The following is a 27052-nucleotide window of genomic DNA, read 5'->3' on the forward strand; positions in this document are numbered from 1 at the left end:
GAGATGGAAGGGGCGCAAACGGGCCCACTCGTGGTGGTTGGGCCCTGGCTGGTATCTCAATCAGACCGAGCGCTCGAGTCACAGGTTGGGGTGCCCTGGTACTCTGGCTCTCTCACTTGCGCCTCTCTCTTCCCCTCCCTTCCCCACTCGATCGCTCTCGCTTCCTCTCTCTTTCTCTATGGACCCCTGTGGGTGGAATATGGTGGGGAGAGGGTCCGGGAGAAAAGAGTATTTCCATGTATGCGGGGTATATACGAAGAAGGGGGCCTTCGGCTCCGGAGCCGTCACAACTCAATCTAGTTCCTCGGAGTCTGCGAGCGTGCACGGTACGTTCGAAACACTCTCTCGTCTCAGCTCTGTTTACGCCCGTTTTTCTACACTCCGAACTCTTATTTATTTTTATCTTTTGTATCCTCTTCGATCTAACAATATTTTTGACCAAAAATAAACAAACTTTTGACACTTGAGGGACGTACGCGAAGAAATATATCGTAAAATATATCGTTTTTTATAAGAGTTACTTCCCCTGGACTTCCTAAGTGCGTTACAGTGGAGGTGAAAAGAGTTTTTCGTGAAAGTGCATTTTGGAAAACAATGTGATTGCGAACATACCCGGAGAACATTTCTACAAATAAAGGTGAGAAAGTTTAGTACTCTTGCTTCATTATTTGGTCAAGTGAACCGGAAGAGGGACTGAAAACAAATAATTCGTTCGTTCATATATTTCGGTGATAATAGTGATTTTTGACACCGTCGAAAAATTCGTTGGTCCAAAGTCAATGACGTGCGGAAGTTTTGACTTGGCGAATGTTTCATCACCACGAGGTTTCTCGACTCGACAACAAAAAGACTTGGTTGAAAACTCTTCTCGGAAATATTATTCTCCTTTTTTGAGCCTTTCGTTTTATTTTTTACCCTCCTGTCCATCTCTCGTTGTGTTCTTGAATACGCGATCATGTACGATGCCCCGAAGCGAAGATACGAGCTCATAATCGCCTCGTCGAGTTTTCGAAACAGGCAAACGTAATTCCGACGATTTGTCACTGTCATTCGACCAAGCAGCGCTGGATCCTTCATTTTTATAGGGAGTCTCGAGTTTGCGATCGATCTTCACTCGTGCTTATAGAGCATCGATCACCAGAACATTCCAACAAGGATTTTATACGAGCCCCAGACAGACAGACTTCCAAATGCTGTAATAACTCTCCCTCGAAGTACCGCCGCACTCCTTCATTCGCTACGAAATCGTTTGCGATTTCATTCTACGTTTATCCCAAAAATCTCGCAATTCTTTTCGGCGAAGTTTAAAATTTTTCTGCCGATTGCGTTTCCGAAAAACCCATGGACGAGTCGAGAGAACTTGGATTTCCGGTCAATATACAATCTTTCTAAATCGCTTTCAACCTTCCTCAATAAAATTAAATAAATCGAATTCCCGACTAATCTTTTTCTATCGAACATCAACGAAAATATTTTGTCTGACGAAAAAACCATTTGTGACTTTCTCAAGGGATAAACGCACCTGAGAATGCAATTAGGATGCATAAGAGACACGTGCCGTTGTTTTCATTCGTTTGACGACATTACCAGCCGATTTATACCGCACACTCAGAATCTTAACAGCCTATTACGTATTACGAGCTTATTACTTGGTAATGTAAAATTATCCGAGAACGATTATCTTCGAGAAACCTGACAGGCATGAACAACGTTAATTCTATCTTGTTAATAATATTTTTTAAGTCATCATTCAACGTCTCTCGCCAGTGACTCAGGGTTGAAGATATTTTCCCGTACGATGCATTCGTATGCAGCTCGTGAATATCTCTCAAGGCTTTCTCAACCCCATCACAACAAGCCTCCATCTTGAGAATGACGTTGAAATCTTGCGGCAGCTCCGCAGTTTAATTTAACATTTTTTTGTTTTCGCAAATTACGAGAATTCAAGAGCGGCTGCATAGGCCATTACCGAAATGAACGCCTCAACTCTTTTCATATTTGTTTTTTACACTATTCAAACTAACAGTCAAATCAGGATGTATAAAAACCTTATCAACTTTTCCAATTCGCTCTTTTCTTGTATTTTTCTTAATTTTCATCAGTTTTCCTTTCTCCATTGGGATACGATGGAGCCGGAAATTCAGTTGAGAACGAATCTGTACTTATCAGTTATATATTCACGTTATTCTCAAGCTAAATTTTGCCGTTCGGTAAAAAAAAGGAGGTCGAAACGACCCCGAGTATGTCCAGTCGCATGCGTCCATTGAAAAATTAACATGAATTACCTGCCAAGTACCTAAAAAACCTAGAATGCTCCTTGTACCTTCGAAGTAAGAAAACATTAAGGAGAAATCTCGCGACGGAATGTAATGCAGATTTATATGCACACTGCGATCGGATCAACATCCTGGAGAGCTCGGATCGAAACGTATCGACATTCGAATGCGTTCACATCGACATGTACGCAGTGAGCAAGAAATAAGTGAGCCGGAACTTGTCACCTTTCACGCCAGGCTGAACGCACCCGCGTTAGCCGAGCCTCGCCTCATCGTCAGCCACGATCCAAATGTCTCGATGAATTTTTTTCTCCTGATGGAAGCTATGAGCGCGTGGAATGCAAGGATTTGTGTACCTCTCGTTGGAACATGTTTTAGAGCGTCAGCTCTGAAACAACTTGCCCGGATATTTGTGGGCAGGAAAAAAGAACAGACTCCGCACGATCGAGCTAACCAATGCTATTGAAGGAGCTTATCTCTCGTTGAAGGAAAATAAAGACGACGTATGAAAGAAAATAACACGGCTGACAGTGTTGGCTCGTTAGCTCGAGGAACAGGCTTCGATGTTACTATAGGATTTATGTGTTTTTGTGCTAATGAACTCGTGCCGGTGAATAAGCTCTTGGCGTCAAGATCACGGGGTTTCAGACTTTTGCTCTGTCGTCTCTTGTCCCGCGCCCGATCGTGACTGGTGTCCTCGTAACTAGCAACGCTCAGTTACACTAGTAACATTATTTATATGGTAACCAGACCAGAAATCGAAGAGTAGAAGTGGAATAAGAAGAGGCAGTTTAGTGAAGAGAATGGGCAGTTATCTATCGGGATGTTGCTGCTTCCTAAATTGGACCACCAGAAAAGAGGAGGTCGAGGGACCTCTAGGGAAGCTATTTTTGGTTTTTTTTTCTCAATTTGCATTTGGACTGCGTGTGACATTGCTGCTGCTCATTTCTTCGTGTCGTATCTCGAATAGACTTTCCGCGAATCCCTTTGAAAAATTCTGGCAAATGATCCTAAATTCTTTTCTACCAGACTCGTGGTTTCTTCTTATTAAAAAACAACATTCACGCATGCCGAGTGTCGGGTGAACGTAGACATGACACTCGAATGGCAACGAAAGTCGTAAGGAGCTTGGGATTTCTCGAATAATCGACAACCAACGATTTCCGGCTGTCGAACCTTCGAAAAAGATTCCTTCGACTCATGCCGCTGGTTTATGACGCAAATGAACACTCGCGCTTGGGTTTTATGCCGTAAAACGTGCGGAAACCTCGGGCACAGCCAGTGAAGCACGACTAAGATGAATTTACGGTTAGAATGGTCCAGTCTCCTCTTTCTTTCTCATCGCAATCGCAAAGGCCTCTGAATGTTTCGATTTGTACTTTACCCAAAAGAATCATCACTTTTGCATCTGTCGAGTTCGAATTACTTATCAGTGGGTTCAGGCATCGTAAACATGGCTTTCTTTCCAGTGCTTTATTTTTCTAAATAAATCATCGATGTTCACAGAAAAAGATCCTCGAAAACAACAAAATGTCTGGGACAAGAAGGGACCGATGAGACAGTCACGATGTTAGTGGCGAATGACAAATTCGATTGTATCGTGTGTCGTCGACCACGAGAACAATAGCAAGGAGAAATTGTATTTGGGCGACGAGAATATCAAAAGGGATGCTAATCATTGTGAAGCACGAAGAAGATCGAGCTAATACTTTGTACGGTCGAGAAATCGGTAGCGTTATACCTACGATTGGTTTCATCGCTGGCTATACGTCAGTTTAAGCTCGGTAAAAGGCACGTCGTGACTGTTAAATCCACAGTATTGCATTCAGAGATCACGTTTACACTCGAACGCGGTGAATGCATATGCGTATATGGTCGAAAATGGGCTCTCGATTGCACACCCGGAAGTTCGTGTGCAGTTGAGATTTCCACACAAAACTATATGCCCCAAATTTGAGCTCACATTCATACTTCACTTCTTCTTTTCGAATATGGTGAAGATATTTATTTTTTAGATTGTCGTACCGATGACTCTCAAACTCGTTGTTGCAACGAAATTGTCGAAAAACATCATTTTCTCTGCGTCGATTGCTTCAGGTTTGGATAAAAAGTTTCCAAAGGCATTTTTACCCCAAAGAAATGCGTCAAAAAGACGAGCAACGTGTGGGAAAGTGAGTAACTTTTGCAAAAATGATAGGAAGTACATTTTTTTAAGTATCCCGATAAAAGATGCGTTGCATTAATAAATAAAAGGTCTTTATCGAGGTCTGCCCGGTTGTTTATACGCTTTTGGGATTGCAGCAATCCTTCGCGGAGTCGGGGCAAAGACGAGCGAGCAAAGGCTCGCCGCTCAATTACATCGAACGTTGCTAATAACCTTCATGATCCTGCTGACGTTACACCCTTCCTCCTCTTTCTTTGACTCAATTATTTCGTTCCCAACACGATATATGAATCGATATAGTTACATTACAAGTGATGAGCGAACGTTTGAGATCTGAGGCTCGCTCACCAACCTCGGGGCAAATGAAACGAGAGCAAGAGAAGAGCTGAAGATAATATTCGCCGATTGCGAGAGAGAGAGCGCTCTACCGTAGCCGCCACTTAATGACAAGCTGCCTCATTACCTAAATGATCTTTACATACGAAATGCAGTTTCTTGTGTACATCCGACATCGAGCAATCTTTGCCGCTCGTTCAATATCAATTATGGACGATATAGTCGGAGCCGCAGCATTAGATATTTCCCAGAGATCAAACGGAGTAAATATCTTGCAGTAATTACATCTACCGCGTACAAGTTGTACGTCACGAAAAAGATTAATGATCCGTCTCCAGTCGTGTAGATATAAAAAACCAGTTTTTGTTTAACGTTTCCTAAGAAAATATAAATACGGAGAAATGAAAAACATCTTACAGGAAAATGATGCTCTTTAAGTATACCCCACCATCTTCACAATATTTTCCATGTATTTTCTTCGAGTTTATTCTTGCACAAAAATCTTTCAGGTTTTTCTTTAGATCAATCTCTGAACAAGTTTACGCTCAAAATAAACGGACGATCGTTATAATTACATCGATCCCGAAATAAATAATTGAAAAGCAGAAAATTCGATATAAACGTATAGGAAAATAGATTTTTTTTATCTGTCGCGTAGATATAAAATATTCGTGCTCTCAACGTAAGCCGAGATCCTAGTTACAGTTTGAGAACGAGATAATTTGAGACTCTCCGCGGAAGAGCAGCATAAATCAGATCGAAAATGATCTAGCTAACGAAATCCTTCATAAATTATTCATTATGCTAATTTTTCTCATCTCGCAATGGAAACCACAGACCTATAAAGCCTCGGGACAATGATTATCTATAAGAAAATATTACCAAAAATAATCTGGCTGCATATATATTGTAAATTACAAATTAGTAAACGCGTATCTCAAATTTACTTCTTCGGCATTCTGATCGAATCGATCATCAGCTAGCAGGTTCTCCGAGTATTTAATCGAGGAAATTTTTTTTCTCGGTAATCAAGAGACGCGGTAGCGGCTCGACGCCAAGTATTAAAAGCAAAAACGAGAGTGTAAAAGAAAAGTCAGCGCGAGCCCTGCCGCACTCTTATATACGCGAATATGTCGATTTATGACGTCATAACGTTTTTCAAACCGTTCTCACGAACAAACCATTGTAGTTAAAAATCTGAAAATGAGTGATGATTTTTTTTCGATTTTTCTCTTTTAATTGATCCTTGTTGCAAGTAAATCCGTTCACTCAATGCCGAGATATGACGGTTTAGGCGATTACAATAGAATGTTTCGGTACGCTCTAGTCGCTTGGAGTCAGAAAGACTTAAGTAGCGCGAAGACTCGTTCCCTCTCTCTCCCACTCGTTGTAGCGTGGCAAGAGATCTGTACATATATCCGAAAATGTTCTTTTTAATGCTACTGCACCGCTGGTTTAGATATTTGGATGCAACAAGGCGCATTTTGAAGGCAAGGCATTTAGCTTTACTTTGGTGTATTCGAAAAGCCTCTACGACTTTTTTTACGGGTACTACGTCATTTCGAAAAACGTTGATATTTTGGTTCGTTCGATTTTTTTGAATTGGGCCGCGAATTCAGATAAAACATTTTGTCCTCAATTTTTCGATTTTTTTTACATTTATTTTCCAGTGGAACCTCGAGTACATTGTAGTAACTCTAAAACGATGGGGTTTTTTGATAAATTGGGAGAGAGAAACATTTTTTACTTCTTCAATTTCAACACATTCGAATTTTATCAGATTTTGCAAATTTTTTCATGCAAAAATGTCTACTTCAAGCGTTGATAAATAGATCTGGAATTATCGAGAACTATGGAGTCGTGTTAGAATACCCAGAGTGGAAAAAGTTTCATTTTCATGTTTGATTTTTTTATATTGTTATTAACCGGTTGACTGGACGCTTTTTTCAGTTTTCGTGCCAAAACTGGTACGAGCCAATAACATACCGAAATGCACGAAAATGTCTTTCTGGGGGTTTTCGAAATTGCTGATTTCATTCCCAAACTTAATTTTTACGTAGATACCCTCGAAAGGGGTAAAAGTTACGTTTGATAGTGTATATTTCAGATTTTCCAGTGGCATGTTTTTTATGTTATATTACATAGAAAATCCAAGTTTTTTAGGATACTAGACTTATCGAACACAAACAAAATTCACTATCCCCGAGGGGGTGAAAAAAGGGTAGGTGGTGAAATTTTCAAATTTTTCAATGGGGCTTCTTGGTGCAATATTATGTGAAAATTTAAAATTTTTTAGCATACTATCCTCTTCTATCGAAGTATACCCCGAACCTTTATTTTTCACCCCTTGGTAGATCGGGAGTTTTGATTTATTTCGACAAAAGACTGTCATGCTCTAAAAACACACAGTTTTTATGTGAAAAAGCATAAAAAATTCTCGTTGAAAAATCTGGAAATTTCACCCTCAACCATTATTTTTCATCCCTTTGGGAATAGTGAATTTTGTTTTATTTCGATAAAAGATCGATAAAAGTGTCCTGAAAAATTTGGATTTTTCATGTTTTTAAGCTATAACTTAAAAACTTACAAGTGAAAAATTTATTTTATTTCGATAAAAGAGTCCAGTGTCCTGAAAAACTTGGAATTTCCATGTCATGTAGTATAAAAAATAGCAAGTGGAAAATCTGAAAATTTCACCCCAATCTTTATTTTTCACTCCTTCGTGGATATTGAATTTTGTTTTATTTCGATAAAAGAGTCTCATGTCCTAAAAAACTTCGAGTTTTCATCTAATGTGGCATAAATACTTGCAAAGGAAAAATCTGATGTTTCACCACCAACCCTTATTAGTCACCTCTTTGGGGATAGTGAATTTTGTTTCATTTTGATAAAAGAGTCTAATGTAGAACTTGGAATTTTCATGTAATATCGCATAAAAACTTTCCATTGAAAAATTTCACTCTTAACGCTTCATTTTCACCCCCTTCAAGGGATGCAAGGTAAAAATTAAACCCGGAAATCGATTCAGCACCCAAAAAAAATCCCTGAAAACAATTTTTTGTTCCAATCGGTTGAAAATTAAAAACGAGATTTCAATATGTATGTACGCATATGATACATTATTAACAGAATTGACCCGACTTTTTTTGGTACATATATGATACAATACCAGTGAACCAGTTAAACGTGGTATGAGACATCGATGCTCGTTTTTGAGAAACTTGTGGATTTTGCGGATTGTGAGAAAACTGTTGAATACCAAAGGTGGTACCTTCGATAAGAGACAAACATTTAATGGCTATTTTTTACACAATCCGCGGTATCTTTCCTATGAGTTTCTCAAGAATGCACTTCGGTGCCATGTCTTATTATAAGGAAATCGGTCAATAAAAAAATCAAAATCAAAAATGAAACTTTTTTTACTTTGGATATTCTAATACGACTTCATAATTCTTGAAAAACCCAGATCAATCCATAACCGTTTGAGGTAAAAAATTTATTTAAAAAATCTGATAACATTCTCATGAGCTGAAATTGAATGAATGGTAAAACTTTTCTCTCTCCCTTCAAATTTAATAAAAAAAACCGCATTGTTTCAGAGTTATGAAAATCAAGGTACTTGAAGTTCCACTAGAAATTGGATGGAGGAAAATGTAAAAAAAAAATCAGTGAATAAAGAATCGCCGACGCACATCACTTTTCGGTGGGAGTCCTGTCAAGTTCGACGACTCAAAAACTATTGTGCTAAATTTATATACAAATCGTTTAAAATATCCAATAGTGTTATCACTTTATGGTTTCACGTTAATTTGTTAGGCACTTCAAAAATAGAAGGTGCTTTTTTATAATTAAGGTCAAGATGCTATGTGATGATTTTTTGGAATACGAATGATAAATACAATTTGGAATATTTTGAATAATATGCATTTTTTCGATTTCGTTTTGACATGATTTACCGCAATTACGTCTGCTGCAATTGATGCTATCCGCAAAAAATGGGTTATTTAAAAGCAGCTAAGACTTTTAGCGTACCAAGGTTGACGTTGTTTCGATTAGTGAATGAGGAATAAGGTCTTTCTATTGCAGAGCTTACTAATAAAGTGATTAGTCAGAAGCTCATTGATGAACATTGAAAATCCCTTCATAAATTGAGTTACTGGCAGATGTTGGTTGAAAGGATTTTTGAAACTCAACAAACAAATATTGTGTATAAGACAGCCGACAAGAATCTCACAAGCAAAAGCCAATCGTTTTACCAAAAAGAAAATTAACAAATTTTGTGATAACCTTGAGAAAATATTATCCGAAAATCACTTTTCGGCTACGCGTATATTCAACGTAGATGAAAGTGGACTATTCATCGCGTTCAGATTAAGATTCTAAAAATCGTTCGTCGTAAAGAAAAAAAAACAAATTGGAGGTACATATGACATCGACTGAAAGAGAATCGCTGATAATTGTTGTCCTCTGTACGACTACAGCAGGAATATTCATACCTCCCAGGATAATTTTGCCTCGAAAAAATATGACGGATAGATAATTTTCCAGTTAATATGAAGTAAAGTTGATTTTAAATACACCGATTCCAATTTACCTGCACCCTAAGTCGAATGTCATTTTTTGCTCAACTCGAATGTTGACGAAGTTCTCAAGGAAGTTGAGGCCGTACAGTCATTTTTTTACCCAAAAGTTATGACCTGTACCTTTCAAAAGTTAGGCCAGTTTGGCAACGTTGCATACACTTTAACCCTTTCAGACCGAGACCTATTTCGCGTTGACGGAAAATGATTCCCTTCATAATTTTATCTCAAAATACTTTCTAGTTTCCGAATCCATTGTGACATTTCGGTTTTTTTGTTGGGAAATATGAATTTTTGAATGTTCGCTGCGCGCAGCACCAGGTTCTTGGGGAGCAAAATCAGGAAAATTTACGAATGAATCTAGCACCGAATACCTTAAATACATCATATTAGCTTCCCTTTGAAAGGAAATAACATTTGGAGTACGAAAAAAAAATTTATACCCACTTTTCTTTTGCGATAACTAAAGCACCTTTTCACACAATGCCAACTCAACATGAAACGCCGACTTCATATTGATATTTCGATGAGTTAAAGCAGTTTATCTCTTGGTTTAGGAGTATCTAAGGTGCAATCTAACCTTGCGTGATTGAAATAGGCAGTTAGAACCCCGACCTTAATGACCGATGCAGTTTCATTGGGCCTGGAAGCGCGTGTTGCGTAGAAGCAACATACGGTCCGAGAGGGTTAAAGAAGAATTGGGAATAAAAAGACGAAAAACCGGTGAATGCTCAGTCGAAAATACTTCTGTTCAATTATCAGTCTGAAAAAAATTGACATTATTCGATCAGCAAGCCCTGCTCATGTTGCCCAAAAAATTTCGTACTTTTTACATCATTTTTAACGGAGATTTCACTGAATGTGTCTTGACTTCCATAAGGTTACATACTATTTGGCCCAAATTGTTATTGATTTTTCTCAGCAACTACGCTCCTAAACTGTCTGAAAATTAAACTGATTTTTTTTTACACTTCACTTTATAAGAAGCAATCGGTTAAAAGCGATGACATCATTTTCATTCTAATGCTTCAACTTCCTTAAGTGTTTCTTTTTTTTTAATTTTTTGCTCGAGGTGATCAAAGCTTTATAGTTTTTTTAACGTTTTCATGCAGTGTTCCACTATTTATATAACTTTAAATTCGCCAGAGTATTTTCAAACGCATTATCTCTTTCTGCTCATGCAAAATTTCTTTTTTTTCTCTTTCTCATCTGACGACACAGATAAAATAGAAAAAAATCGCGGTTTAAATGTTGAAAGAATTATGTTTGTCTCATCACTACGCTCCTCATAGCTTCTTTCGCTTGAGTACTGAAAAAAATGGCGATTATACATCGCATATATGCGAGATGCTCGCTGCAAGATCTCTTATCGTTAAAAGCGAGAAGCTTCTTCGCGTTCTTGGGCCTCTCCAAAGGGTTGGTATAAGCATGGTTCGTACGATACGAGCTTATACTACCTGTATTAGCACCGAGTATATGTATAGGAGTAGAGAAAAAGGAGCAACTGTTCAGAGCACCTGCTCGCGATTCTCTCGATAAATCCCACGTCGCGTCGACTGCACACGTCCTGCTAGAGTCGTATATACCTTCCGCTCAAAGAAACCAAGTAAAAGCAAAACCAAGTGGCCCAAAGATATTCTTCCTTGGAACATGGCGAGGCTCGTTTGTGCGCGCATGCGCACTAAATCGGGCGCGACTTTGTGATGGAAAAGCATGCAACGAGTTTTTGGTCTTCGATGCGGAGACGCCAAACAACCTCGAACGATTTTCAAAACCTTTCGAAATTCATTCTAACATGGCCGTGTTTCGAGAGATCTTAACCTTATCAGAGAGTCGATACAGAGGCCGCACATGTTTTCCTGATTAGGTATTATGCAAGATCTATATGCCCAGTCCGAAAAGCATACTCTTTTTCTTATGCGTCTTTAATCATATATAATTATCCCATTCGTGGCTGCTTATTCGTGCGCAACGAAGAACTTGCACAGCGCTGCTCTTTGTTCGTACATAACCTGCTAACAGCGCATGCCCCAGGAACTCGTTCGAAGGCCCGAGGGGAAGTACGGGTGACCTAACATTTAAGGGGATTTATTTAAACGAATGCATATCAATCGTTCGATCTATAAAAAGAGGATAAAAGTGGAAGGACTCTGAAAATGTTTCGAAACTGAAATACTTTCGTAATCAGAGAAAATAGACATTTTTTAAGTTCTCCATTCAATGCAGATTTTCATATTGAAGTCTCCGACACGAGAATTCTCAAAACTACACCACTCTTGGACTAGCTGGTGCGAAAACTTCACGTAAAGTGGTTTCTTCATTGATCCGTCGATTACCACGTGTGTTCGAATGCTAAGGCAAACAGCTGCTACTGATTTATCAAAAAAGGAGAAATTTGGGGTATCCGTAAGACCGGTTGAAAAAAAAAAAAGCAAATACACAAATGATTTGTTTGCGTTTGGAATAATCGCGGGATAGAGCCACTCGTTAGTCGAGCATGGGCAAACACGAGAGTAGATAATTTACCTTCGGGTCTTTGACTTTACACGCAGGTCCAATATTTACATGACGCCTGATCGCTGTGATGCTATAACACTCATACGCACACACAGGGAGATACATAACGCTGAGAATACCCGAGTCTGTCAGAGGGAACGAGAATTACCCGGTCTTTTGTCTCTCTCTCTCTCTTTCCCGAGTGCAAACAACAACCCGAGACTGTCGTAGCGACGTTTTTTATCTCCTACTACCTCAAGCTTTCAATCTTTCTCTTTGGCATCATTTGTCCATATCTTTCTCATCAATATACGCATATATAAATATGTCTCTTCCTTTCTCGGCCGAAGAAGCCGAGTGCAAACAAACAATCACGAAATGTAAACTCTGATAAAACTGTCAACGAGCGTCGCTCGTTCAACTCGACGTCATAAGACTCATCTTCAGCACCGTTGAATTTATTATCGTTGCTCGCAAACTATATCATCGTTAGCATGTGTCGCATCATTCTCATCGGAAGAGATCGTATCGCTTCGGCGTGGAGTTTCTACGAATTTTCATTTTTCAGTTCCTAGTTACGAGTAACAGCAACATCTCGTAATAATAGTAATAAGGAGAGAGGAGAATCATCGGCAACTGGAAAACAGCCACCTGCTAATTCTACGCCTATTTAGCATCCCGCTACTTTCGTGAGACTCCGTTTTTGCCATTCCGTCATAAGTAATTTGCAAAGAAACTTTCTCGAAGATAATAATGTAATTGGTCCTGGTAGTCCCGATCTCCGAGCGCTGAAGATTATTCTTCGGCCTTTTTGTTTCTCTTTTTTCTTTTTTTGTGCTACCGGGCAGAGGATTATAGTTTAGAGGCGCACGCCCTTCGGGCGGCTTTACAAGTGGTGATCGGGCCTCTCCTTCTCTCTTTCGCGCTCCCTAGGCCCTTGAACCGGGCCTAAGAAGGCCCGGTTCAAAGATGGGATCGGTTGTGACGGGCGACGTTGGGAAATTTCAGAAAGGTTCTCTCTCACAAGGAACCCGGCCCGCGACCAATCGTCGGAGGAACCGAATTTCTGGACCCACCACTACGCAGCCGAGGAAACCTGGCAACGAGGGACAGATGGTATAGAGGGCTCAGCGACCAACGGTTTCCCCCCTTACTCGTTCTCGCACCCAGTCATCTTCAACTCGCCCTCCTTTACTGTCGTTTAGAACTTGTGCAGGACACACAACAACCGCGAATGTAAGAGTCGATGCATTTATACTGATGCTCAGAAAGCCCTTGAAAGCCTTTTTTATGCTGTTTCGCGCATTCGCTTTCGCGTTCCATCTACCCTTCGATCGTCAAAACATTAGCTAAGTTGGTGCTTTGTGCGACCAAGTTTTGTAATGAAAATTATGGCAACCGGAAGCGTACCATCTCGTCGGCCGTTGGCCATCTCTCCTACTGGGCTTGTTTACATGAAGAAATGGGGGCCAGGGGTCAGACAAAGCAGCGTAAGCGAACGAGGAAGAGGCAAGTTACTCGAATTTATTGGGTGAACAGAGAACGGAGCCCAAAGCACGTGCCTCCATAGGTATATACACTTGTTTTACCATAAGCCAGGGGAGATGCAAGGGGCTCGTCCACTTGTTTCGACCCCTTCCCAATCACTTTGTACGCTCCCTTGCACTCCAAAAGAGCAGCAAAACATTGGAGCCGCAAGGACAGCATCATGCACGATTGAACATCGACCGCATCCGATGACCGCAAGACGGTGTTCGATATCGCTTTCATGTGCCACGCACGGGAGGCTGTTTCACGAAAAAAATGAAAAACAAAAACAAACGGTATTAACCGTACACCCCGACATCGAGTCTACCAAAAGTTCTGGGTGACACGGAGCCTCGAGAAAAGGTCATCGCCCGAAGCTGTTCAGAGCCGTTTGTTTCCGATTGCGACTACTTGTGTCTCGTTTCGTGAATAGCCAAGACCGGAGGTCACTTTGAAAAACGGCTGCTAAATAACCTCCGACAGCCCTTTTATCCTGCAGTTTTTCTGCACCAGTTGCCAGAGCAAACTCCCTCCAAATTTTAAGTTCCATGCGGTCTTTCGGTAATAGCGAACGAAACAAGGTCCGAAAGCACGTTGGGTAAAACGCGCTTCTCTCTCTACCGTCCCTTTGCCATGAATTTCTCGTTTTACGAGGTTCACTATATCTCTGCATGTTCGCCGCTTTATTTTTCTTCTTCTCGCGACACTTTTTCTCTTTCACTCGTTATTCCGACGGAGCGTGAACTTGCATTCCACGACAAACTCGAAATAAACCTGAGGCTGCTCTTATACGGGAAGACCGAACAACTACTCGGTGTTCCCGCAGGAAGAAAGACGCGAAGCAGAGCAATGAGAATCGAAAATAAGTTTGTCTGTATTCGGTAAGTGTATGACAGCATCTACAGAAAAAATAGTCAAGTTTTTCCTCCACGCGAAGAATTTGACAGCGAAAAACTTGAGCCGACGCCCCCCGATTTAACCTAACACAACGGAAGTTTGAGCACGTCTCTATCGTACAACGAGCGAAACACTGATACACCACTCGTTCGAAACGCAAACGAATCGCTCGACGTTCTCGAAGCAAAACGATCCCCGAGATCATTTGAGCTGGTACACACGAGTCAAGAACCCAAGATTGTAATGCGGCGAATGAGTATAATTAACACAATGCGTTGGTTGTCTTTGATAAATCAGGGTCTGAGGTCAAGAAGACAAACGTGAAGAGTCTTCACTTTCCCCTCGCTTCTTTCTCCCTTTTGCAACACGTATATCGCAGCTAACACATGCACGTCGATACTAACCAGCGGAAATGAATACGAGTCAGCTAAGAATAATAAATAAGAAGGCGTACGAGCGATCATGCAGCCATTCGCTGACGAGTAACGATGCATGTGCAGCTAAGAGCTTTCATAAAGAGCTAAGACTTTTTTATTGTACCCAAGTACTCGAAAATGATCGATTAATGTACAATGAAGTAATGGTTGATCGATTAATCATTCACTCTCGTGACTAATTCCCCCCCGTAACGAATTTCATTCGCATACTATAATCTCTTTTAACATCCATGTTCACACTGAATAAACTCCGTAAGGGATAAGCGCGTACTGTAGCAAATTCACATTGCACACTCCCTTTCATTGCGGTACAGTCCGAGACCAACGACCAGAGGCAAGATTAAATCTCTTCTTGCCTCTTCTCCTCGCCGCACGATCGCGGACAATGCACCGGATTAATTTGCTCGCCACACCACTCTAATTAGCATCAACGACAATCGAGTTTTTGCGAAAGAAAAGAATTTCAAGGGCTTGCTTCCTTATTACCAAGAATCAGCCTTGACTGAGACACTCCTTAGATTTTCTCTCTATCCTGCCAGCTGAACGGGACTTTCACTTCCATTGTATAAACTTGAACACACACACACACACAGACACACATACTGATTGCGTGTGAAAAGAAATTTGAAAATATGGAATTATCGATTTGCTGTGTTGAGATGCTACTCGTCTACTGCCAGATTACAAAGGACTTGAGTTGCGGAAATATAAATTCTGGATCTTCTCAAGGTCTTTAACCTCTCTGCTTCGAAAATCAAAACCTTTTTCATTTTATCTATTTTTAATCGCAGTTTGTCGCATGTCTCTCCGAGTTATCCATTCGCTTAGACTCTGTTTTTTTTTTCTTCGATTCCCTAACGGATAACCTCAAACATACACTTTTACTGGGGAGTGACCTAAAAATATCGACTTGACACTTTTTTTACTTGTATCTCTCTCTCTCCCCACTTTCGCGTCCCGTGGGTGTAAATTGGTATGGCGTGGTACCACGCGACCGTAGTACGGTGACATTTGAGAGCTTCTTTGAAGCAGAACGCAGAATTCTCATTGAGCGCAACATTGATAAGATTTGAATGAGAGAGAGAGAGGTTGAAAATGGCCTTAAAGCGGATGAGAATTTTTTTATCTCTCGCGTCGTCGTGCTCGAGAGCACGTACACCCACGTGTCTTGATTCTGCTTTCATGTCGAAGATTATTTGAACGTATGGGCATACACACGTGATGAGAGTGGCACATGCATCTGGAGCGTCTCAAGTTTCGCGTCATTTTGATCGAGCTTGCCAAACATTATACATTTGCATGCGAGCAGGCCTCCCTTTAACAACCTCATAAACTCATCGATGCAAACTGACGTGAGAACTTTGCCGAGATCTATTCTTCCGAGCCGCAAACAATAAAATAAACAAAGAACAAGTTAAATGCGTTATTGATGCGAATTATTCGAAACTTAAATTTATATGTTGCCCGTATTTTCTTCAATTAAATTTTTCATCCGAAGCTCATTCCTCGATGTTTTGGTGCTTGCAGGAGGATGTCCCGGGGCGCGAAGGCCTTGTACGCGCTCGTGCTCTCGACATTGATCTCGTTTGTCCGAGCTACAACTAACTCGAGCGTAAATACCGCGAAGACGAGCTGCGAGGTCGCTCGTCTGAGATGTGCTTTTAGAACGGGATGTGGATCAGCCCTCCAACAATATCTTACAAGTTGCACTGCTGACCTTCAGAGTGATTCTAGAGGCTGTCCTGAAACATGTCAGCACGCTCTTATTGCGTTGACCAGCACGGATCAGGGCAAAGAGTTGATGTCGGTGAGTCGCCCAGTTTTTTAAAAATCTATATTAAATTACTCTCAACCAACAGCTGTCGCGTCTTTTCAATTAAAAAATTCCTTACATTCGTAATCAGTGAAAGCTAATCGATAGCGAATTATCCAAATTCCAGTGTGATTGCCCGGATGATGATTATCTTTGCAACCGTTCGAAGCAAAGAGTCGAAATTTGCAGATCGTCAGTCACGATGGCAATGAACCGAACGAGGGTTTCCTGCAGAACGGCTACGTGGATTTGCAACGCGGATGCTCTGTGCTCCAAAGCTCTGGACTATTACAACGCCTACTGCAGGAGTATGTTTCACGGGAAAAAATGTACGCCGCGGTGAGTTATCGTGTCATTAACCAAAACCGTCGAAGCCTAATGCCAATAATAACGTCAGTCCGGTTAAGGAAGTTGAGGCCGTGCAGTCATTTTTTTGACCCAAAATTTATGACCTGTACCTTTCAAAAGTTAGGCCAGTTTGGCAACGTTGCATACACTTTAAAGAAGAGTCGGGAATAAAAAGACGAAAAACTGGTGAAAGTTCTGTTGAAAACACGAACGGTGACGATCCTAGCCTCAAAAAACTGCACGGGAAACAGATTATTATTAATATAATCTCAGCAAATCTCCTAAAAATCTGAAAAAACTGACATTATTCAGCAAGCCTTGCTCGTGTTGCAAAAAAAATTTCATATTTTTAGCATCATTTTTTACGGAGCTATCGCTGAATGTGTCTTGACTTCCACAAGATTACATGTTATTTGGCCCAAATTGTTATTGATTTTTCTCCGCAACGAAGCTTCTAAACTGTCTGAAAATTTAACTGATTTTTTTTTACACTTTATAAGATGCAATCGGTTTAAAAGCGACGACATCATTTTCTTTCTAATGCCTCAACTTCCTTAAAACGAGAATTATTCATGCATATATTTCATGCACCGAGAAAAATATTGCTTCGTTAAAGTGAATCCATCGGGTTGCACAGAAATTTGAGAGATGATTTCATTTATTCGACTAACTGAAGCTAATTTCTTGCGGGCGAATCGACCAAATCGCCAAAGTATAGCGCGTGCATACATTTTAGTTGCTTCAACAAGTATTTGTTTGTATCTCGTTTTGGTTCCTCTAATTGGCCAAAGAAATTCATCATCAACTGAGCATCTGGTAACCTCTCAGATGGAGTCCAAGGTCATAGCAAAGTTTTTTTCCGGTGCAATTTCGCCAGATGCTTATTAGCCACATCGACGATTTTTATTGTTAATTTCGATCTGATTTGCGCAGGTGTCGAAATTCCATAGGGATTCTGTCGCGTCAGGAAAAGGCGGCAAAATTGAACACGTGTCTGTGCGACGGTGCGGAGGAGTACGACTGCAAAGGTATTCATCGTAACATGAATTACCTGTGCTTCGGAAAGATACATCACGACTATCACGAGGTTAAAAAGCTTTTGGCTGACACGAGGACGAACGAAGTTAAGAGAATGGGAGAGAACTCGAGGGGTTCGAGCGTACGGTCCCTAGTCAACAGGACGATGCTGATTTTCACGCTCGTCCTGCTACTGCTCACTTCAAAAGGTGAATATTCCCAAAGTTATATTCCCGAGTCAAAGGAGGCCAAGTTCTTAAGCCGGATTGCCTTGGAAGGTTATCTTGAGTTATTATATGGTTCCCTCCTTCGGAGAGACTCGCCGTCTATTTATTCAATTCTCGTCCGTGTGAGTATTCTGGCTCGAGATTAAAAATACTTGGGAAATTCAGAACTCGAGCTTCGACTCCATACGACAAATATAGAGCGTTGATGTACGTTCAGTACAAAATAATACCGAAAGAGAGCGTTGACTCGTTTCGTTCGGTTCGTCAGTGCGAGCGACGAACGAAACGTCCGCTGGTTCTTTTCCTTCGCCCTGCGCATGACCGCGAACATGTCAATTTTTCTTTCTTTTGTTTTGCAGACTGACGAGAGACCTCTCTCGGACCTGACTGGATAAGAGAAACAGTATTCCGCGTGTGAACACGACCAAAGACCCTGCGAGAAAACCGAAGCAAAAGTACGAAAAACAAGAGATAAACGGAGGGAAGAAAACAAAGAGTGGCTTTCAAGTGCCCCGGAACCGGAAGACCCTGCCACACGCGGTGAGCCGTGAGATCAGGGACAACGACCACGAAAATTTGATCGTCAACTAGAAAATGAAAGAAAAGAAGATGCATTGTTCATGGAAAAGCGTTGAGGTAGTGCGCGCAACGTGCACGAACAAACCATTCCTACAACTTAGAGCATACATATGTATAAACGCACATTTATATAAATATATATATATATATATTTACATACACGGGACCTGCTTCGAATTGATGATAGGAGAGAAAAAGAGATTCTAAAGAAACCCTACGAATCCGGAGGACGCTATGAACGAAGAAAACAAAAACAATGGGTTGGGCCAACGAGCGAAAATTTTTATCGGCAAGAGGCACAAATTCAACACTGTACATTAAGTGTATTATAGATTCATAGAAAATAATTAATTATTATGATTATAATTTTATTATTAATTTATAATATATGTCGTGTGAGCGAGTGACATCGAGCGTTTGTAAATAAATGAATATATTATTATAAATACAAATATATATCGAATCTTACGACAATTTAGGAAAAAAGACGATAGAACGTCAGATACCCGCACATTTGAGGGAAAATTTATCCAAAATAATGGCAACGTTACCAAATGAGAATCTGAAAAAAAAAACGTTTCCAGAGGAAAGGAACGAATGTGAAGATCTCGGGTTCCCGGAGCCAACCTCAACCCCGCCATTTCCGATGTTTGTAAACAATGTATGATGCAGAAAGCTGGCTATGCTCCCGTTGCGTTCGATCCTGAAAAACTGACGGACTTTACTGATGTACGCTGTCGAGAGGGTGTTCAAGGCGGGAATACAAGCGAAAGAATAAACGCGCAAGAAGAGGAAGAGATAAGAGGAGGAGGAGAAAAAGAAGCTCCGGAAGAAAACGTGAGTATGGGAAGGACGGAGAGCGGGGAAAAAAGGCCGTGGGCTTCTATTGAGCATCAGCTGTTATTGTGGACCAAGTATATACGGATCCACCGTGCTCTCTCGTCGGCCACACACGTTGGCCTCTTTCTCACTTTTTCTTCGTCTCTTCTTCTTCTTCTTCCTCCTCCTCCTCCTCCCCCTTCTTCTCCTGAGACTCTTCGCGATCTCCTGAATTTTTCCATATGTATATGTAGTACATATATATAGCATGTATACATACAATGGAGTACGCTCGTGAGCGTCTATACCATACCTATATTGGCTACCGGAACACACCGCGTTCCGGTTTTGTCTGGTGGTGAACGCAATCTGTGACCTTGCCACGAATCTTACCAACCGGGACGTATTTACCGTGACGAGAGACGTCTAGTGGGTTCGTGGAACTCGGTCGATTTCATTGTTTTTTTTTGTTTGTTTTCCAACTCCCTCCTGCACAACCCCCCGCCCAGGGAGTGATCCAGCAGTCAAAACGCAGTACTTGGAAATACGCTCCATTCATTTTTTACGAGATTAAAGCTCAATCGTGAATTTTCGGCCTGGAAACATTGCGCATGAACTTCTTTTGGTTCAATTATTTTGTTGATGCAACGACGTTAGTGTTTATCTTCTTAGAGCCTGAGAAGGCCTTTGCTGCTTGAGCTGTGTCTCAAATCGTTTAAAAAAGAAGGATCGAGGAACTTTCCCTTTAACGAGTTTGTAAATCTCAGACTGGTAATAGAGGAAGACATCCGGCCTACTTGGTCGACGGAAATAAATCACTCCTCCCCAAGCTAAACGCGCTGCTTCAATGGTTTAATGCACGCCATACGTGCTCTTAGCTCATTGAAGGAAGCTGCTATTCTTGCGATGTTTGATTTCCATGTCAAAGACTCTTCCGTTCGGCTCGTTCCTCATTCGGGTACGTATGATTTAGGTGCTCTTTGAATTTGTGTATTTTTAAACCCTGCGAGATCAACTCACGTTACCCACGTGACACGAGCACTCGGTAAGGGGACTAACGTTGGCAGAAGCTGCCCCGTCGAGGAGACGTTTGGTTTTCGTTTGTTTCCTCTCCATATGCCAGCTACTGCTTGCTTCAGAACAGGAAAGGTATCGCTCTCGCTTGAGAGAATGTTACGGCCTATAAGGCCTTCGAGTATAGCGACGAGGTAAAGAGGCCACAAAAATAAAGTCGCGTTCACCCAGAGAAAAGATTCCAAAGAACCAACAGCACTAATAATCGGGGGTAGAAGTATAAAGTTCCGAGTTGAAGGAGTGCCGGATGATCATTAGCGTACATTGATTTTCCTAACGCCGCTGGATATTAAGGAGTCGAACGAGTGAAAGTTAGCCCGAAAAGTATTTTCAGTTTCGAATTGCACGATCCTTTTTTTTCCGGTATTGTGAAGAAACCCTAAGGCTTGAGTAGTAGGGCACTGAAAACATCAGAAAGCAAAGGAAAGAGCGATAGCAACAGCACACGGGAAAAAGAGCAAGGTAGACGGTGGAAGGCTGGTGTTGACCACACACGTAGCCAACGAAGAGTCTCCGACGAGTGCGAGCGAGGCGGAAACAGACCATGAAGAAAAGAGAGGGAGTTGCGAGGCAGGGACGGAGAGAGCGTGTGTCTTCGAGCAGAGACGAGAGAGCAACGAAGAGGATAAACGGAATAAGGGAAGAGAGATGGGATGAGGGCAAGGCTGGTGCGGTAAGCAGATGGAAGAAGGAGAAATGTAGAAGATGATGATGAAGAAGAAGAAGAAGAAGAAGGAGAAGAAGAAGAAGAGGCAGAAGAAGAGGACGAAGAGAACGAAGCAGAAAGGGAGGACCCGCAGGCTCTGCGCGCACCCGGGACCACCCACCATGGCTTCAAGATCTCGCTCTAGCCGAGCTCTCTCTTCGCGTCCTTCTCTCCTTTGGACAGCCAGCTATAAAGAGTGAACGAGCAACAGAGAAAGAAAGAACCAGAGATGAAGGAAGAAGAGGAGCAAAGCATGAAAGCCGACTGAAAGTCGTCACATCACTGCGGGGGCTTTACGCGAACTCTACGGAAGGTTCTAGCTTGGGTTCTACGAGTCCGATTCCTCGGACTAATTACGCTTTCACTACACTCCGGACACACCTAGGTCACAGCAAATCTCATATAAGAAGGGAGGACTCCTGCGGATGAAACTTATGCACCGTTGCTTCGTACTGATACCTCTCTGTCCTCTCTCTTCTTTTTACGACAACTTCTAACGGCGATTAAACGAACCCCGCACGATCGTCCAATTTCATCGAACTATATCGGCACAGATATACAATTAAATCACCGTTCTGGGACTGTTGCCGGTCGAATGATTCCATTTATCGTACAGCTTCACTTCGTTCCTAACGTTTCGTCATCAACAAACGAGTCTGCCTCTTATGACCGAGTATCTGCTTGAAACGAAATTTTAAACATTTGCTTATCTAACTGTAAGTTTCGCAATTTTACAGCCTCGCTCGATGCTACCGCATCCGGATTTTATGAATGCCAATTTAATAATCTTATTTGACTAAAAAAAGAAGTACTGTAGTGCCACTTTTGATACGCAGTGTCCTCCATATAACGATGGTTGAGCACTATAAACCGCGTGGGATTTTTCAAGATGTAATAAGCCTCTGGAAAAAGAAGCTTATTACACGATTAGAAAACAATCGACTCTATACACATGCAGCACTCGAAAAATGCAGCTCAAAATTCATTGGAGCTCTGGCACCCGTTGTCCATGTTCCCCGCAACCTTACCTGAGAGGGAAAATGGAACCGAAAGTTTCGTTGAACCATCGAATGTGTATTTGTTTGCAAACGTTTGTTGAATCAGCGAATTCCTCTTTTCGGCGTCATTTCGCCTTCTATCGAGAGACAGAAAGGACCAACTTCAACTAAACACGCGTAACAACGTTCGACAGTTAAAAAACATAAAGAAAAAGAAACGAGTTGAAGCATAATAATAACGCGCTGCAACAGCAGCTACAGAGCAAGGAGTCCCATGTTGAAACATTTTATAGTCCATAAATAAGCGGTTTGGCAGAGGGGGTGAAGTGAAGTTGAAAACGGGGCGGCAGGTCCAGTGTAATTACGTCCCTAGGGAAAAGAAACGGGGCGAATGCGAGCGAGAGCGAAGTTTACACATACACGAACGACAGTTGTATATAAACAACAGATACAAAGGGCGGCACGACAGCGCTCTCAACTTCGTCAATCTCGATTCAATGACCAATGAATAGTACCTGCCGCCATTTGGTTCAAATGTCGGTCTTAGATCCTCTCAGCGATCGTTCAATCTCTCCCCATATTTTATGCTTATATTTTCTCATACGACGCCACAACATCGTCCAACTTGATGCATGGGATTCGAGGATGAGGGAGCAGATGGCATTTGCGAATGTAACTCTCGGAGCAGCACTGTGCTCTGCAATTTGAAACTAACTGCAAATGACACCCGCTCCGGTACCGATAATCGAGTGAATAATCAAATAAAAACTCGATCCTCAAGAATGGGTGGAAGGGGATTGAAGGAATAGCAACTCCACACGCTATACGGTCATTAAACCTGTATATTGCCAACACAAGAAACCTTAAGTATGGTCGTGAACGAAACAATTGCCATTCGAGAAATGAGAGCCACCCGGACGAGAACATCCGGTCAAATACTCTCTCTCTCTCTCTCTGTTTTTCTCATTCTTGACTCATACAAAGTAACGAATATGCTTCGCATAACGCGACCTAGAGAAGAAAAAGAAGAAAAGCTCCTCTCCAAGGAGGCCCCCGAAAAGTCAACTTTCACCATATACATTCTCATTTTTACAATATTCCTGATTATTTTTCAACTTAGCGTTGGTAGAAATTTAGTAAAATTGAATGTATTTTAAAATATCGCCAAATCATTTTTGCCCAATAGCATTCAGTGATGCTGGGAAGTTCTGCAAAATAGTATTATTCTACGGCTCCCGCATGGCGCAATCATAACTATACAACTTGAAAGCTCGGTTGCGCTACGACCACCAAGAAACCGGAAGATTACAGCAAATGACGCTCCGGGGGCCCCCCATGCAGACTAACCGTGGACAGCCCTCAACTCTTGGGACAGAGATCAGCCTAAGAAGTAGCAAAATACAACGTCCTACCGTTCCGGCTCGACGCCTACTCCCCAGAATACTCGGCCAATCGCCGGACCTTCCATACATTTCCCCCGGTTTCTTCTCTTCCGTCTCTTATCGTTCGTACATCTCTCAACGGCACTCGCACGAAGGTCGTTTCTCCCGTTCTCTTTCTGTTTTCTTTGCCTACAGTATACAATTATTCAATGCGACTCTACGCCAAACTTTTATTTATATTCTAAAAGTACTAGCAATCTTTTGTTTCTGATTACGAGCCAATTGCTCCCGATCAACCTTTCAACTGCGTAAAATCGTGCCTGCTGAAGCGTTGATTCTTATTGACAAACCCGTATAAAAATTCAAAATGCATGTCTCCCACAGCCTGAGTACAATAATTCTCAAGTGTGTTGTACGCAACGAATCGATCGTTTTCAACGGAACAACCTCAGACCCGCAGGACCCCAATATGTACAACCCTAACACTGTAACTATCTTGACCCCTATTTGTTCTCAGATTGCAGCACCTAAGAGCAGACTGTTGAATGGGAATTCCGGACCCTCTCGTATGTCCTGCCTCTCCGCGAACAAACCTCTCATGAAAGTCCCAACATTTCATATACTCTGCAAAATTGTTTTTGATCCTGTGAAATTGATCATTTTGACAGCCAGTCAAATAATGAAGAATATTTTCACCGGAGAATTCAACGAAATTTGCCACCTTACTCGCAGCATTCACTATAAATGTTTTCTTGAAACAAACCTATGGCTCAAGAGTTGAAATTGTTTATCGTTAACTCCACGATTATCATTGGAAAATGAATTCCTTCCCGGTTATTATGGGAAATGACGTTCCAGTAAAGCAATTCTCTTTTGACATTTTCCCGCAATTTTGGCGACATGAGATCATTCGTCTCTAATTACGCAATTATTACGGGATATTTACGAATTCAGTATATCCGACGTAAAAACAATTACCAGGGGAGAGTAGGGCATAGCGGAACACTCCCTCGAAAATTTAGAACATTTTTTTCCATTGGAAATCTTCAAAATTTCGTTATTCGGCTGAAAACATGCTTCAGAAACTCAAAATTGGAAGGAAAAAAAATTTTTTTTTTGAAAATTGATTTTTTTTTAAACAATAACTTGACTTATCAGCTCAAGATAAGCCGTGAAATAGTTATTATCATTGAAAATATGGATATTTCCAACATGTGTGATATTTTTACAATTTAATCTCATTTATACGATAACTTCATGTTACTCTTATTTTTCAAGGATACACAACTGAAAGTGAGAAAAATCACAACGCTTTTGCTTTTTTGGTAACACCATGGAAAATGGATATAATATGTATTCAATAAAACAATAACAGATCCTCCTCCTAGCGATACGGCGAACTCGCCATATCGCCATGAACTTACGATCTTATTAGAATTTCAGTTTTTCCCCGCCGACGTTGCTTCCAAGGCATAACATTGCTTGCGGTTGGGATAGAAAAATGTCTGTCTCTTAATTGCACTGAAAATGCTGTTCTAGTTTTCGAATGAGCTGGATCTCATTTCGATCTCCATCGAAGAATTCAGTCGTGGATTCTGAGTCAAATTTTAACCTGAATTATTTTCGTCATAAGATTTTTTTCACATTTCAGATGAAAATGAATGTGATGAGAACAGTGCGTTTGTTCTTCTTCCATTCATCAATTTCATTTCATAAATTTCAACCAAGTTCTGTTGAAATAGAACGTCAAGAAACGAAGAACTTTTAAGAATATTCAAAATAAGTAAAAAAAAATGGGGCAAAGTGGGCATTAAAATTTTTTCGCGCAAAGAAAAGGCCACTTCTGTACCATTTTTTCATAAAATTCAAATTTTATTTTATTTCACCACACATGTGAAAAAACTAATCAAAATCGTCAAAAAAGCCTTTTTTCGAGGGAGACTTTGCCCCATAATTTTTTTTTTATAGGATATGAGAAATAAATATGAAAAATCAATTTTTTAATACAGCAACAGTTGACAGAACGTAAGTAAATTGACACTAGCTTAACTGCTTATGGTAGCCTCTTGGCCTACGTTCTTCTAAGAGTACCATGAAATTATCGTAAACGAGATAAAATTGTATAAATATCACATATGTTGGATATATCCATATTTTCAATGATAATAACTATTTCACGGATTATCTTGAGCTGATAATTCAATTTATTGATCGAAAAAAAAATTCAATTTTCAAAAAAAAAATAATTTTCCTCCAATTTTGAGTTTTTGAAGCATGTTTTTAGCCGAATAACGAAATTTTGCAGATTGCCAATGGAGGAAAAAATGTTCTAAATTTTCGGGGAAGTGTTTCGGTTTGCCCGCCTATTCCCCGCTTTGTCCTACTATTTTTCTTTACAGCCGATCGAAAGTACGTTTCTTCCGAAATATGCATCAATCGACAGAAGATGTTTTGATGCCTGCCCCGATATTTGTTGCACGAGCGAAGCGAGTGCTGCTGGTCGGGAACAGGCATCAAATACACAAGATTAGCAAAGATAATTTATATGAATATTTGCATTTCTATGAACCTGAAAATAGAGCATTATTCCAAACGACTACATTCATTTCATCAGTCCGGACATATTATTTTTTGCCTCCGTATTGATTTCATCTGGAAGGATAAACATATGTTATTCGTCCGGAATTGGAACAGTATTAGGGTGTGCGAAAAATAATCGATATTTTTTTTCCTTTGCATTCAGCCGAGAAAGTTGAATAGCAACGAAGAAGAATAGAGGCTTCACATTTCGATATATCGAAATGTCTTTTTAAGGAAGTTGAGGCTGTACAGTCATTTTTTTTACCCAAAAGTGATGACCTGTACCTTTCAAAAGTTAGGCCAGTTTACAGTTTGGCAATGTTGCCACTTTAAAGAAAAGTTGAGGAAAAAAAGACGAAAAACTGGTGAAAGCTCCGTCGAAAACACGAACGGTGACGATCCTAGCCTCAAAAAACTGCATGGGAAACAGATTATTATTAATATAATCTCAGCAAATCTCCTAATAAATCTGAAAAAAATAGACATTATTCAGCATGTTGCCCAAAAAATTTCGGTAATTATGTAGTTTGATTACTTTTCCGAAAATCAACGAAAGAAATTTTTTTTTAGCATGGACGGCTTCGATTAGTTACCATTGATGATATTTCGTCGGGGGAGGCTAACATTTTCCATAAAAACCATGTGTTTGAGGTTTTGAAGTTATTGGAAAAATATGATGAAATATGGTATACTTGAATATTTTTGAGTTCACAACACGACAGAGCGCGCGGGCACACACACACACACACACACACACACACACACACACACACACACACACACACACACACACACA

General features: G+C 40.8%; 1 protein-coding gene across 1 annotated transcript; it reads left to right on the plus strand.

Annotated features, from left to right (window-relative positions):
* Nucleotides 1-308: 308 nt before the first annotated feature.
* LOC122412158 (growth arrest-specific protein 1-like) lies at nucleotides 309-19165 on the plus strand. Its single transcript, XM_043421504.1, has 5 exons — nucleotides 309-637; nucleotides 16241-16520; nucleotides 16654-16865; nucleotides 17808-18100; nucleotides 18478-19165. The coding sequence occupies exons 2-5, from the start codon at nucleotides 16245-16247 to the stop codon at nucleotides 18480-18482; spliced, it is 786 nt and encodes a 261-aa protein (XP_043277439.1). The 5' UTR covers nucleotides 309-637; nucleotides 16241-16244; the 3' UTR covers nucleotides 18483-19165.
* Nucleotides 19166-27052: the final 7887 nt, after the last annotated feature.

The sequence above is a fragment of the Venturia canescens genome, chromosome 6 (genome assembly GCF_019457755.1).
Source record: "Venturia canescens isolate UGA chromosome 6, ASM1945775v1, whole genome shotgun sequence".
Lineage (NCBI taxonomy): Eukaryota > Metazoa > Arthropoda > Insecta > Hymenoptera > Ichneumonidae > Venturia > Venturia canescens.

Coding starts and splice junctions, on each gene's coding strand:
- LOC122412158 (XM_043421504.1), top strand. CDS start 16,245: ATGTCCCGGGGCGCGAAGGCCTTGTACGCGCTCGTGCTCTCGACATTG. Junction 16,521..16,653: donor AGGGCAAAGAGTTGATGTCG/GTGAGTCGCCCA, acceptor TCCAAATTCCAG/TGTGATTGCCCGGATGATGA. Junction 16,866..17,807: donor GGGAAAAAATGTACGCCGCG/GTGAGTTATCGT, acceptor TGATTTGCGCAG/GTGTCGAAATTCCATAGGGA.